This window comes from Parasteatoda tepidariorum, chromosome X2 (genome assembly GCF_043381705.1).
Source record: "Parasteatoda tepidariorum isolate YZ-2023 chromosome X2, CAS_Ptep_4.0, whole genome shotgun sequence".
Taxonomy (NCBI): domain Eukaryota; kingdom Metazoa; phylum Arthropoda; class Arachnida; order Araneae; family Theridiidae; genus Parasteatoda; species Parasteatoda tepidariorum.
In genome coordinates, this window is record NC_092215.1 from 23,964,926 (window position 1) to 23,980,569 (window position 15,644).

General features: G+C 30.7%; 1 protein-coding gene across 1 annotated transcript in view; it reads left to right on the forward strand.

The window, feature by feature from the left end:
- Positions 1–15,644, forward strand: part of LOC107455082 (ethanolaminephosphotransferase 1) — a 66,139-nt gene that overhangs the window by 18,878 nt on the left and 31,617 nt on the right. The window contains exon 3 of the mRNA XM_016072505.3: positions 11,114–11,306. Within this exon, the coding sequence (XP_015927991.1) occupies positions 11,114–11,306 (193 nt within the window). The remainder of the gene's footprint in view (positions 1–11,113; positions 11,307–15,644) is intronic.

The following is a 15,644-nucleotide window of genomic DNA, read 5'->3' on the forward strand; positions in this document are numbered from 1 at the left end:
ATAGGTACCTAAGCGGGAAAACCAAGCAAAATTTTTCCCGGTTATCTGGATACCGGATAAATGGTTCTCTACTGTACTAGATTCATATATAATAACAGTAATCTCTTTTCATAGTAAGTTAATTTACATGAAATATTTTTTTTTAATTTTGGTTTAAAAAATTTTGCTTATTTATTCATATGCCGTGGGAAATTTTTTTCCTTTAAAATTGAAAGCTAGAAGTTTAAAGAATTTATAGAAATGTAAATATTTCAATAAGTGTCTTTTATTAGATTTAATGTAATATGTTTCTTATATTTAAATGATCCCAAAACAGTACAGCATGAGGTTTTAAGACTGTTGATGTGCAGGCTTGAGAGCACTTCTGAACATAAAACACACAATAAAAAAACACAATAAAAAAAAATGTTTTTTATGAAAAATAAGAAAAAAAAATTCTAATTTTAATTGCGCATTTGAGTCTATTGTAATTCTACCAATTTACAAAAATTCTATTGTTAATTTTTTGTTTTGTTTCTCGATCGCTTTTTATTTGGTAATTACTTTGGAATTTTTTAAAAAAACCCAAATATTTTTATATTTTATTACGGTACTCTAATTTCGAATTTGAGTAATCACTTTTTTGACTTGCTTTATTTTTGCCAATTTCATGATACACCCAATATTTTTTTCGATCGTTTTATTTTCATATATATTTTCAGTTATAGATACTGATTTCCATGTAGTTTTTAAAAGTTCGTTACATTTAATATGATATTACAACTTATAACTTATAAATTGCGCATTTAATTTATCACTTTTTGATGGGCTTTAATTGCACCAATTTCATTTTAAAAAGTTATTTTGATTGATGAGTTATTGCTATGCCTTTCTTATGCTTTTGAAAATCCTGTATTTTTACAAATAGATTGAATTAGCTGCTTGCCAGTGAAAAATCGCATTTCAACCTCTCTCGGTTTCAGTTCATAAGGCACCCAATTGCCTTTCTTGTGAATCATACCATGGATTTCAATTGTACGGAAACGGCTTGTTGCTCAACTCCCAATGATTCTGCAAGCTCCTCTTGTGTTTGACTCCGATCTTCATCGATTAATGCTTCCAATTCTTTGTCTTCGAATTTTTTTGGCTGTCCGGGGCGAGGCTTGTCTTCAATGCTGAAATCACCATTCTTGAAACTTCGAAACCTTCCCTACATGATTTATCAGTTGGAGCATTGTAACCATAAACTTCTACAAGCGTTCGATGCACTTCAGCTGCACTTTTCTTCCAATTTAAGCAGAAACATAAAACCTCTCGCAAATGCTGCTTAGATACCACAAAATTTGACATATTCAACCAAGTAAAAAACAGGGTTTTTGCATGAAACTCAAAGCGATATGAACTGAATATTATTGTCCGATTTCTAACCTCTCTAAAACCAGCTGTCACTGTCACTATGAAACAATCAGAACAGCCAGAGCCATCTTTTGAAAACGAACTGAACTAATTTGTACTCCCAATAATAATGTTTAGATCTTCAGTTTTGGGAAATCTGATTTATGGTGACAGCATTAAACTTTCGTTGATGATGTCATGGTCTACGAGTGTTAGGCCAATTTTTAAAAAAATTTTGCTGTTGGTTGATCACACGTAGCTCATGACATCATCCCTTATTTGTAGTACGAGAGTACTTAAGCTTTAGTTGCAGATGGGTATGTTGTACTATTACTTTTTATTGTTGTTTTATTGCTCTGTTTGTCAGAGTGCAATGTGTTTGTTTTTAAATAAATCGTTTACCATGAAAACTTTGTTTTGTTTCAATGAAAGTTAATATTTAGTTGCACTGACATTCTTTTGACTATTTCAGCTATCAGTTAATGCTCTGCACTTGCAAGTGGTTTTAAAAATAAGATTTTTATTACAGCATGCTAATTTTAAGCTCATTTAAATAATTACTGAGATGTTTTATTCATGTCGATTTCATCTTAAATTTAAGAGAGTTTTTTTTCCATTCTTTTTGTTGCAATTATTGTAATCCTTTTCTGCGTAATTTTGATGATCCTGTTACATTGGAATCTTATTTGTTTATGTAAACTCACTTTTGGTCGTACTACAATCTTCCTCAAACTAAACTTAAATCTCAACATTCTTTTCTTTTTGAGTACAGGAGACTTGCAGAGATCTTTGAGGTCTCCAACTCCAAACTTTGCATCTATAGGCCGCCTGTTTTTACGGACCTTCTAAAATATGCCACTGCCAGATTCGACTTGGTACTGCCTGTTTGGAAATCGGACTTCCACCAGACTGAGATCCCACTCTGGCCACTATACACGAGAGATACTCTTGCCAGCAATGGCTGCAGGTTTTTACTGATGGATCTGCCACTCTTTCAACTGGTAGAGCTGGAGCCGGTGCTTACTCCAAATATTTCAGCCTTGGAGAACGTCTTGACGCTTGGGCAGATAATTTTGATGGAGAAATGTTTGCAATCTTTATCCCTATTACAGCTATTGGTGAACCATCTGAACAAAACATTGTTATCTTTGTCGATTCTGCTATTAGACCATTTCTGAATATAATTTATACCCGTCTGAACTTGAATTTAAGTGTAAACAACGCATCGACTCTCTTCTTTGTTCTGGAAGAGAGGTGGTCCTCCAATGGATCCCTGGTCATTGTGGCAGTTATGGAAATGAACGGGCTGACATGTTGGCTAGAGACGCTTCAGTATTGCATTCATCTTCTCATCCAGTTCCCCTTTGGAATGCAAGACTGCTTCTTAAGAGCAAATTCAGGCACAGAACAACATCTGCTCCCTGATGGAAAGTCCTGGGCCAGCCTTCTTGATAACCAGCAGCGCTCTCACCTTTTCCTCCTTCCCAGAGCTGAGAGAGTTGCTTGCCTTAGAATATGGACATGACTACTTGCAGGCCCATCTTTTTAAAATTAACCTGGTCAATTCACCTCTTTGTGTGCTCTGTAACACTTCGCCTATGACTGGGGAGCATCTATTTGATTGCCTCTCTCTTCTTGACATCCGTTCCTGTGATGACTTTTGTGCCCTCTCACCTTCTGGAGCTACTTCAGTGTTGTATTGGACTGCAAGGTGCCTTATGTCTGAGAAGACGATGGCGGGCGTAATTTAAAGGGGGAAGAAAACATTGGAATCGTCAATAATCGAAAATTGTAATAACATCGGAATTTGAAAAACCACACGAAAGACGCCGATTAAATGATAAATAACTGCTGAAAAACCTATCATAAAGCAAAGAGAAGTTGTGATAGAATCGTCACGAATCAAATGCTGTAATTATGTTTAAAACATAATGAATTTGAAAAACTATGTAAAAGGGCCGACTTTCGAACAGTCACAAATCAAAAACATCAAATAGTAATAATTTGTATTTGAAACATTGTAATAACGTATTAATAATATAGAATTTAAAAAACCATGTTTAAAGAGCAGATAAAATATAAATAACTGGTGAAAAACCTGTATCAAGATAAAATGTCTATTTTAAAAACAATGTTAAATTGAATGAAAAAATGATAAGTAATAGTAATAACTGTGATCTAAAATCAAATTGGATTTACAATGGAATACTCGCAAATCAATCAAAATTCACTAATCATAACATTGTATTAATTACATTTGAATTGGAAAAATCATGAGAAAATAGAATAGTTATGGCAAACAGCTAAGAGGAAAAAAAATTATATGATAAAAAAAATACTATCACATGTTTAATAACATGATTACATGTTTAAAAAAATACGATGGAATTGAAAAACTCATTTGTCCTGATAAAATTTTATAAAAGTTTCAGAAAAATATAAAAGCCTTGTGCAAAGGGCCATAAAATGATAAATAACTACTAAAAAAAAACTGGATTGTCTGGAAAGTTCGTGCAGTTACATGCAATTGTTTTTTCGAAATCCCGATGTCTTTCACTGCTCATTTATTATTTATATTCTCGTAAATTTTTGAAATATACACTGATATTATTACGGTACGTGAAATTCAAATAGCGGAATCAAGAAATCATTCTTTGACACTGTCGTTTTGCACCGATATTCTCTTTCATACATGCGGTATATTTAATTTGCGTAATTCGCCGACCATCTTTTTTTTCTCGATAGTCACTGCTACGGAGTGCGCGAGATTTTATTCGTTAAATTGAGGTCATTCGTAAAACCGGGGTTCAAAAAAACATTTTTTTTGTACGTATGTATTATTAAATATTACTAGTAATAAACGACTATCTAAATATAATCTATAAATCATGAACTTTTATTCATCAGATGAAAATATTATTACAAACATTGGTTACATTTTGACAAAAAACTGAGTTATGGAAGTTTGATGGCTTCCCTGATCTTTTACCCGAAAAAGTTCCTTTTCAACTTTATGAAGATTATCAAAAACTTCATTGTTCACTTCCTGCTGCATAAGGTATGTTTTAACAGTTTCTAAGCTACTTAAGGCTTGAGAAAATGGGACAATTTTAGCAGGAGCTTCATCATCGTTTTCATCCGAATCACTGTTCATAGTTTCCGACGAGTCAACACTTTCGATAACTTCAGTTGCACAGACAGGCAATCCGTCATCACATGTAACGTAATCATTGAAGTCTATCCCAGGAGCAACTTCTTCTGAAATGGGGACATCAACGTCGACTTCACCACTTTCTACTTGAGAGCCGAAAAATCCCGCATTACGAAAACACTTTTCTATCTTACTCTTATGCCTCTATCTCATGAGAGAAAAATAAGTGCAACAGTAAGTGTAACTTCAACTCTATCTACAACTCTAAAGGCAATTCCTACGATCGGAGTTGCCGATATTGTTGCTTAATTGCACAAACGGTTGCTCGTAACTGAGTTACCATATTTTGTTATTTTTCTTTACTTTTGTCTCTTATTTTATCATATGATTCTATTATATCATAGTTTCTCAACGATGTTGGTAATGGGAGGAAAAGGAAATAACAGACGCTGTAGAATATTGATTGATTTAGATTTAATTTTGTATATTTTAGTCTTTTTTTCAGCTACAAATGAAAATTCTGAACACTTTATTTCCCCATTAGTGAAGTAGCATGGTATAAAAAGGATTATGATTTCTACCTCATATTATAAGATGATATTAAGATATCAATGAATTTCATGTTGCGTCTCTAAAAGGATAAGGGGGTCAAAGGGGGATGGACTTAAATACCATATAGAATTTTTACTATTTTTTTTACATTGAATCGAGTGAGTAATGTATAAAACATGGTGAGTAGCGTTTATAAAAAGTGGTTAAAGGCGCTTATTTTCGATTTTTTAAAAGCCCTTAAAGGTGCTTTTCTCAATGGGTGTTTTTAAAAAGTGCTTAATTTTCCTTTTTCGATAGCAGAGAATGTCGATTTTTGCCACATATTATGTAAAAACGTGCTTTTCATATTTTTCTATTCAACGTTTTCAGAATTAATTTAACCGCGATCAATTTCAGCGTACCGTCAGTCCATAGCGTATGAAAGCGCCAATCATTTTACAGGTTTGGTGAAATACTTGCGAGTCCGTATTAGGACTGGGCTTNCCCACACGTTGGTGGAGCACCTCAAAATAGTGCATAAGGTTTTTAGAAAACCAGTTGCCATTGTGCAAGTTATTAAAGACTATCCAGCAAAAAAAAAAACCTAATGCTGGAGGGAAATGAAGTCACTGCTCTGGAAGATTTTGTCAATGCCACATTTTTTATTAATTGTGTTTTTACAATAATAAAATTGAAAGGCTTTCGATGTTGCAGTTTTATTTTATAGTGAAACATTTAAAAATATTACTTCTTTTAAAAATTCATTCATATATTATGTTATTTCTTATTTTGTATTTGCAAAAGAAAAAGGTAAACAATATTCTCCAATACCTTTAGTGAAAAGTTACAGAGTAAAATTAGTAAATTGTAGTATTTAAATAAGCTTTTGAATATCTGCAAAAAATTATTCATAATCAGAACAACTTTGTCAAAATTTCTGTGAACTAGGAGTTGACTGTAAGTGAGTTAAGAAAAAAACAACAATACATTTGAATAAAGGAAGGGGTACTGTGGATTTATTTCTTAGTTTTGTCGTTTAGATTGTTAAATTGATATAACCTAATATCGTGATATAAAAGGGTTGATTATATCGATTTAAGAAATTTCTATATCGTCCAGCCCTAGTCCGTATGTGCATCTAGTGAACTGGGTTCGGTGAGATTCTTGCACTCTCATGTGCAACTCTGCTGCATTTTGCAAGATATTATTAATTTCAAGCTTCATTTTCAACCCTCTGAAATCAATCTGAAAAATCTCTTGATCATTTTTTAATGGCTAATGTAATCACGAAAAGAGTTCTTTATCAAATTCTGGCTATTTTATCATGATCATGTAAAGTCTTTGAAAATTATTTTGCATTTTGTCAATTTACATAGTGTTTAAAAATATTTTTTGAGTGCCTAAAATGTTCTTAAAAGGTGCTTATTTTTTCTTGAAAGATTTGACTATGCACCCTGTAAAAGCATAGTTTATTTATACATATTTACTATCTAACATGCTAGCTAGGCAAGTGCAGTATCATTATCTATGTGTACGCTAAATTGAATAAGAATAAAAACAAGCTGTCTGATTTAATAGTTTAGCAATTCGAAAATTTATAAAGTTTCATGTGTAGAAAGTACAATTTTATGACTTATACCACTTTATGCAACTGACATTGCTATCTAAACAAGTAAGGCATTTCTTCAAATTTAATTTTTTACGCTAAATTAAAAAAATAGTTATTTGAAGTAATTCTTTAGAAGAAATGAGAGTTTAATGTATGAAATATAAAAATTTTGATTTACCTTTTACTCATAAATTATTTATAACATCAAAACTATTAGATCTATGAAATTCTATTTTTTTAAAATTTTGTCTAAAAAATACATAATAAATAATGTCAGACTTAACTATACATCAATGTTTCAGAATTTTATTGCCATAAAATTAATTTACATTGCATTAAGGGATCATCAATTTTATTCATCTACACTTTTATGAAAATTATTTTTTTCAATTTCTTAGTAAAATTGTTTTTTAAATATAAGAGGATTTTCAATGGCATACTTACAATTTACTATTGTAAAATTTAAAACATTCATTATTGGTATACGATTATTTAATTAAAAATTACAGGATTTATTTTAGGACAAATTTATTGTAATATATAATATATAAATTCGAATTTATTAATAACTAAGAAAAAAACAATATTTTATTAAGAGCATACTTTTTATGTATCATATTTTGTTATAGCCTTTTACGTGTTTTGTTTTGCATTTTGAATAATACAAGAATCAATTTAAAAATTAAAACATTTAATATCAAGTAATACTTAGAACATTATTCATTTACATTTCAAATTTTTTAATTTCATTCATAAAAACTATGTTACATCCCTTTCTTTCTTCACCAGACAAACCTTACAGGATTATACAAAATATCTGAAATAAAAGAAAGAAATCACTATCATGATAAAATTTTACCAACACATTATTAGAGTAAGGGAGATTAAATACCATTAATTTGAAATCATTTAAGTCTTTAGGTATCCCTTTTAAACTTATTGTTAGTTTGAATGATATTTTGATTATAGTTCTAAGATTATTCTATACACTAATGAAAGATGGTAGGTATGTTTGGTTTTGTAGTTTTTATATTTGGATTGAAATTTGTTTTAAGAAAAATAAATTGTATTTATAAACGAAGACTATTAAAAATGTAAGTATATTGAAAAATTAGTAAGGTACACTTACATACTTACTATCATTGTAGAAAAGTAAAGTATCAAAACATAAATGTAAAGTACAAATCATTATACACCAAGAAAATAGAGGGGAGGAATGCAGAAACACATGTTTTCTAACTTGTTTTAAAATAAGCTTTTCAAAAATTAAAAGAATTCTTAGGGAAGAATAAAATAATTATTTCACAAATAATAATAATAATAATAAATTTTTTTTCAAATAATCAGACGCATGTTTTTACAATCAACAGAAATAAAGATTAAAATTTAAAAATAAAGAAATATAATCATTGTTACATTTTGTGTTATAATAATGCTACAAAGTTTGGCGAGTTGCTTGCCGAATATTTCAAAGTGAAGCTTTTCGCCAGTATAAATCTTTACATATATAAAAATAGAAATTATTTCTATCCAAAGTAATTAAAACTTTAATCGGAACAAATTATAATAAGTTGTAATTTTATTAGCTTAAAATGAATAAATATTTTAAAAGAAAATTTATCTAGAAAATAGTGTACTAAACTCTGGTGATTTGCAGGTTCCTGTTATGATAGTACATCAACTGCATTCAGATGGTCATCTCATCGTCTGAAAGTATTTTTAATGTCTTAATTTTTTAAGGAAATGTTATTATTAAACAAAAGAACTGTTCCGTTTCATCTATAAAATTTTTTTATCCGATCATCCTCTTCACTAACGTCGGCGCCAGTTTTATTTACATTTGTATATGTCATCACATAAAATTGAAACGTCATAAAAAGCAAACGATCTGATTGGTTCATGTAAGAAATTGCCTGAACAGTTGCAGATATTTCGTGCAACCGGGATTTCTATATCACGAGGATTTTTCGAGTAATTTTTGGAGAAATTGCCTTTAGAGTTGCAGATAGAGTTGAGGTTACACTTACAGTTGTACTTATTTTCTCTCGTGTGATAGAGGCAATAGAAACTTGATCCCAAGATTGTCCCACTAGACAGATTGCATCCAAAACATTGAGCCTGTATTTTTTATCCTCACTTTCATCTAAAGATTCTGTTATCTTTCTCATGAGTAACATTCTGTAATTAACTTTAACAGATCGAATAATGCTAAGGTCTAGTCGTTGCAGAACACTCGTGCAATTCGCTGGAGAAAGCAACACCTTGACGTTAGTTGAGTTGGAAACTAGAGCATGAGCAGGACAGCGATCGATAAACAAAATAATTTTTTCCTTCTGCATTCTCATAGATTTGTCAAGGGCTCTCAAATAATCCATGAATAGAGAAGAAGTCATCCACGACTTTTTGTTAGCTGCATAAGTGGTGGGTGGACTCTTGACGTTTTTGAAGCAACGCAGTTTTGCCGATCTGCCAATGACTAGTGGCTTTAACTTGTCAGTTCCATCTGCATTGGTTGTAAGCAAAACAGTTACTCTCATTTTGCTTTTCTTTCCTCCAAAGCATTTTTCATTTTTATAGCAAAGCGTCTTGTCTGGTTGTAAATCATAAAACAGTCCAGTTTTGTGTGCATTGTAGATGTCTGATGGTGAATATCCTTCAATCAACTTTTGCAGCTTTTCTTTCCATTCCTTTACAACATTTTCGTCCATATCTGCCTTTTCACCGCATATCTTCTTCTGACATGAATTATGTCAGTTCTTAAATCGGTCAATCCAACCATTAGATGCAGTTAAGTTTGTCACTCCATGCTTCTTTGCTAATTGAAGAGCCTTTTCTTTCATTAAAGGACCACTGACAGCAATATTCTTGGACCGAACCATATTAAACAGGGTGCGTAGCGTTTGTAAAAAGTACTTAAAGGTGCTTTTTGGGAGGTTTTGCTTTTAAAAGTGCTTTTTTCAGCTGGCGTTTTTATAAAGTGCTTTTTTTTCACGAATTTTTTTTCTTCCTTCAGTGATATCTGACGGATCCCCTGCATTTCACAAAAAATGGGGTGTTTGCTACATAATCATTCACACGGACTTCATGTCGTACCCATGATATGACCTGCGCATGCGCGCACACTTGAAACTGAAACCCGAGTACTCCAATTCGGATAGAGTCAGATCCTTATTAAATGTTTTTCTTTTTAATTTATAATTTTATTCTTGTTTATGTTATTTTACTTCTAACACTTTTTTGATGTAGGGGGGAGGGGAATTTTGTTCTGAGTTCAGAGTCAAGTTGAATTCACTCGGTGATGTGGGAAAGTACTGATTGTTTCGATTTACGTCCGTTTCTTGTTGAGTTTTTTTTTAATGCTAAAACTGTTCATAAAATTTTTTTGTTTTTCAATAATATCATTGATTCAATATGAATTTTTTGAGTGCTTGAAAATTTTTGTAAAGTGCTTGAAAATTTTTTAAAAAGTGCTTATTTTTGATTCAAAGATTTGGCTACACACCCTGTTAAACCATTCTACCTGTTCCGATTCAAGAGCAGTAAGAGGGGTATCTTTTAATGATTTTCAATGACTTTTCCCTGACTTCGACGCATCCTATTTCAATTTCTTTGTGCTGTTTCACAATTGTTGCTAATGTTGGCGCTGAGATCCCAAGACGCTCTGCTAAAGCATTTTGTGGTCTGACGTTATCAAATTCTCTTAAAATTGACATCTTTTCACTTAACGAAAAACGTTTTAGTTTTCTACTAGCATCCGCCATAATGGGTGATGATTTGAAAATTCTAATCGTCCAGAAAACGTTCAGTACAGCTCGCTTCTTAAATTGGAGTAACGAGTTTTAAAATTCTCCCCTTCGCATTATTCAGCAACTAGAGATAAGATAAGAAAGGAATTTCCTGTTTGACTCATAGCCAACGTGACAAATCCCCGGAACATGACCTTGCAAGTGTAATGTCTTATTGACTCCGCCCACCTACCCACAACGAATTTTGTTTTTCCCTGTTGCTGGCTTTTCTTTTGTTTGAGGCGAAAGATTAAGACTCCCAGGAAAGATTTTTTTTCCTTTAGAATCTGCCAATTACAAAAAAATGCAATATTTTTCTGATCAAAATTAATGAAAAATATTTATTCCGGATGCTGAAATAATTCGTTAATTAGAAGTTTTTGCTGGAGGTGAAAAAAATTCATTAAATCGCAAAAATCGTTAAATAGGAGTTCGTTAAATCGGGGTCCGACTGTACTTTTTTTTGTTTAGTTTTCACAAATTTTTTCTGGTTAATATTTTGCATGCTTCTTAATGATGATAGAGGGCAATTTTTCCTCACTAACACTTAAAGATTTAAGATACTTGACTTTTTCAGCCTATCCTCAAAATTCTTCTATTATTATTTTAACAATTTAATGCATAGTTTAATATGAAATAATGTTGTGTAATTTTTCTTTGTAGCTAGTACCGACATGGCTTGCACCTAATTTACTGACATTCACAGGATTTTTTTTGACGCTTTTGAATGCTGTTTTACTTTCAATATATGACTATCGCTTCTGTGCTTCCAGTGATTCATTTCCTTCGTATCCACCAATTCCACAGTGGGTTTGGATAATATGTGCCATAAATCATTTCCTTGCACATACATTAGGTAAAGTTTTTTTTAAAATTATATTTATCATGTTGTTTTTGAATAAGTGCATGTATTATTTTCAAATACCAGTTTAGTAGGACCCATATATAGGGAAGAGCTCATGAAGTAAAAAAAGGCTCATTAAATCATGCAAATCTGATTATAAGGTTAATACTAAAAATTAAAATATGGAAATGTAACTCATTTGTGAATTGCTTCCAGTCAATCTTTATGTTTCGTGCTTCCGATAAATCTACCCGATCTATCCAGCGATGAAATAACTTAAATTTACAAGAAATACCTGCGTACACATATTTACAAAAGCAACCATTTTATTTTCGTAGAACACATCTAGCACAACATTCTTTCTGTTGCCACTCACACTTTTCATATATACACAGGCTAAAGAATCGTTTTAGTTAATATTTACACTTTAAATGAATGACGTCATCTTATGAGAGTGACGTAACACTTTATACTGAACAGTGAAAATATGTTTATCTAAATTTGTTTACAAAAAGTTGGATTTAATTTTCAATGTAAAACACTCAATTTAGTTTCTTTAATGTTTCGTCATACATATTTTCTTTAGCTTCAAAAAACTAATCAATATTTTGTAATGATTCTAGAGCACTAGTTCACAATGGTGTTTTAAGTAACCTTTCTTGTTTTGAGTAATTAAATTCACTTGTCTTTCTTTTTTTTTAACATTCTTTTACATTATATCTTAATTTAATACTATGTTTACAAAATTATTTCCTTTATTTAATCCCAGAAAAAGTAAAGAGAAAAATATTAACTTAATTTCATTTTTAGTATTGTACAAAGTTTTAATTTGTCTCATTAGATTTAAAATCGTGTTAAAATCAGGGGCGTTATTGGTTTTTCTAACTGTAGTGTGGTATCTTAAATTATCAACTTAAAGCTTTTAAAAGTGTGTAAAAGTATAGATAATAGCTTTATTTTTAAACCATATTTTGAAATGTTTGTATTGATTTTAAATAATTATTTATGTTGAACTCCAAGCGTAACAGAGGGGAAATCACACAAGTATTTTATTCTAAAAAATACATTATAAATATTTTTGAAAACAAAGATTTTTCTAGAAAATGCTACTTAAGGATGCAATGTTTAATTAATTGATATAAAATAATAAGAGCCTCATAATTAAATTTCAAGTTAATTAAGAGTACTTGTAACAGAAGGACAAATAAAATCATACGTTTTTGACATGCACGCTGTAATTTATGCTAAATTCTGTGATTTGAACCATCCTAAACATCTAATTTTTTTTACCATTATCACATTTCAAGGTAAAATAAATCATTATATGACTTTTAAAATTGCTGACACTTTTTTTAAAGTCCAAATAATGCATCGTAACAGAGAGGACATGGAATTTAATGGAGGGGACATCTTACAAATTTGGCAAAAAGTTAAAGGGAAATATCACTGTTAAAAGTGACTCTTTGGTTATTTAAAGTTAGAAATAGCAGCACTGCTATGATTGAAACCTGTGCTACATCTTTGTAGATATATTTGAAAGTTTTTATTTTACCACACCGTGTTTAAAAAACAAACAAACAAATGCTTTGTTTCTTTCTCAATTTCAGTTATTTGTCAACAAAATTAACTACCCAATTTTTTTACTAGAACTTTTTACACTTGCAAAACTATCTATTGCAACATCAAAAAAATCCCAGTGTTTTAAATGGTGACTGGTGTGCATTTAACATGTTGGGTCAGAAAGTCCTCCAAGTTCCCAAAACAAATCAATACCTCTGGGGTTACTGATGAAGAAGTTCCCTTGTCTTTTGGATTGGGTTCAAAATTACAAGGCTACAGAGATGAACATTAGTAGCTGTAAACTCAAATTGGGGTCGGCTGTTCAACGACAATTATAAAATAAAGTCACTTGAACGATTGTTGTAAGTTGCTATATTTAGTAATTCAATGTAGTTATTAGGCAAACAACTGTGATTTTAATAGTAAGTTAATATATTCGTGAATAGCACATAAATTTTATATGGTGTTTTACCTACGCATAAAATATGGATAGATCATAGTACAGCAAACTTAGATTTGTCAATTTTTCTGTTTGGATGCATGATGCATCTGCTTTGATACTTGATATGCTTATATCAAGGTGCACATTTGGCTTTGTGGACTTCCTGTTCATTTTCTTTGACAATCATGCACTCAGCTCTACCGGAAGTCTGGTACGAAATTTTATCAAATGAGTAGAAATTTCTTACAAGTTTTTTTTTGTATCATCAGAAGCTTGATTACTAGGCTATTTCTTTTGTTTTGGTAGAAAGGTTACAGAGTATGCAGAGAACAGTAGAACGTTTCTTAGAGATATAGGTAATGCACGGTTTGCTTTTTTAATAGCTTTTCCCAATGTTCAAGGAATATTATAAAAAGAATATCCTTCCTGAATTTCTACTGCTTGTATCAGTGCCTTTTTATTATGACATAGAATTTTGTATATTTACGTTTATCATAGTCGCAGTTGTCATATAGTTAGTTCAGTGTTTTCATCTCAGCAAAAACTGNAAATTCGCGAATTTTGAAATTGGTTTATAAAATGCGCGAATTTCTCGCGGTAATCATTTTTTAATGCGAGAATATAAAAAAATATGCGAGATTCTCGCGTTCTCGCGCTGTAGTGAAAACACTGTTAGTTATATACCTAAAGGGCTACCAATTTCTTAATTTTTTTATTTTTTTTATTTGTATTTTTTATTTATTTATTTATTTTTTTAAATATGAAAATTCAAGCAAACTTGGATAGTTGGCATTTTTGATTTAGCTTAAGAAATTTTGCAATTGTATGTATAAAATATTTCTTTTTTTTTTCTTTCTCAATTAAGTACTTCTGTTATATTAATAGTGGATTGTTTTTTTCTCCACGAGTTGGCAGTAACTATGAGTGAAAATTGATCATTTAAGTATTACTTATTTCTCTAAGAATATGGATTTAGCTACAAATTATATTGAAGAAGAGAAAAATTATTTCATCTTGGCTTAAGGAGGAAAAACCTATCCACTATGAATATATTTTTGAATTAAAGAGAATTGTTGCAAAACAATGATAAATTTAGTAGTTAGTTATTAGTTGTTTTTTGACAACACAGTGCAATTATGACAGGTTGTAAAAATGGTGTTAATATGGGACAAAATTAGAAAAATGTCTCTGGATTTTTAAATTGTATACATATTTTTTATTTTTTTAATCTATTTCAGTGTAAATAATCCATGAAAGAATGATGTAAAATTTTTATTGTGACAATCATATAAGCAGGAAAAAAATTGTAATACTCACTCATTTAAAAATTAATGAATAAAAAATTAAATAGGGGAAAAGCCTGGCCAAACTTTTCCCCAGCAATGAGGCCAATAAAACTGATTAAATTTTAATTAAATGATAAAGTAGTCCTTTAGTTTCAAAAATACATATTCTTTAATGTGATAAAACTATTTTGAAGGTTAAATGAATTATTTTTTTGGAGTGATGCTAGTACTCAGTTTTATCCATCAGATAAAGCCGGATATATACTGAAATAGCAGAATTTTTTTTCTCCCATAGAAATATTTATTTATTCATAGAGTTAAACAGTGACCTCTCTACACTGAGAAACATATGGAGATTTAAAAATCAAGAAACAAAATCAATTGTGTAATTTTAATAAATCAAGTTAGTTGGTCAGTGTAAGTTTTGAAATCTTATGACTTTGATTATGCTTGTTTGTGCTGTTACTTGCTTTAATGCCCATTCTTTACAGTTGAGGTACTGAATTCAATCTTGAGTTTCTTTTTACTGGAGGTTGCTTCTAAATGTCCCAGTTTTATCCAGAAATGTCATTGAACGAAAAATGGAGCATATATGCATGTATTCAAAACATATTATAATAATTTAAAAACATTGCTAAGAAAGGTGTTATCAAATGTTGACCTTCCTGAAAGTAAATCTCCAAGCAAATTAAAGCTACGTCAAAATCGGTGATGTAAAAATCAACTTTTCTGATCAAAATTATCAAAACATTGACAAACAGATAGCCTACACTGTCATTCATTCTTCTTAAAATAACATGGTGAGTTCCTGTAACTGATTTCATATGAGTTCTCATGAATGGTAGCAGTAATCTTATCTGAAGGTCTGGACCAAATTTGTTTAACAACTTAATTTATAAATGTCTCCAGATCCACCCCCCCCCTTCACCAAAGAAAAAAGCTTACAATTTTATTTTTGAAAAGTTTGTAAGTTGTGTTTGAAATCTTTAACAATAAGATGTTAGAGTTATTTAGATGAATAAAGTTTTTTTTCTTCTGGTAGACAACTCTAAGTTGTTCAAA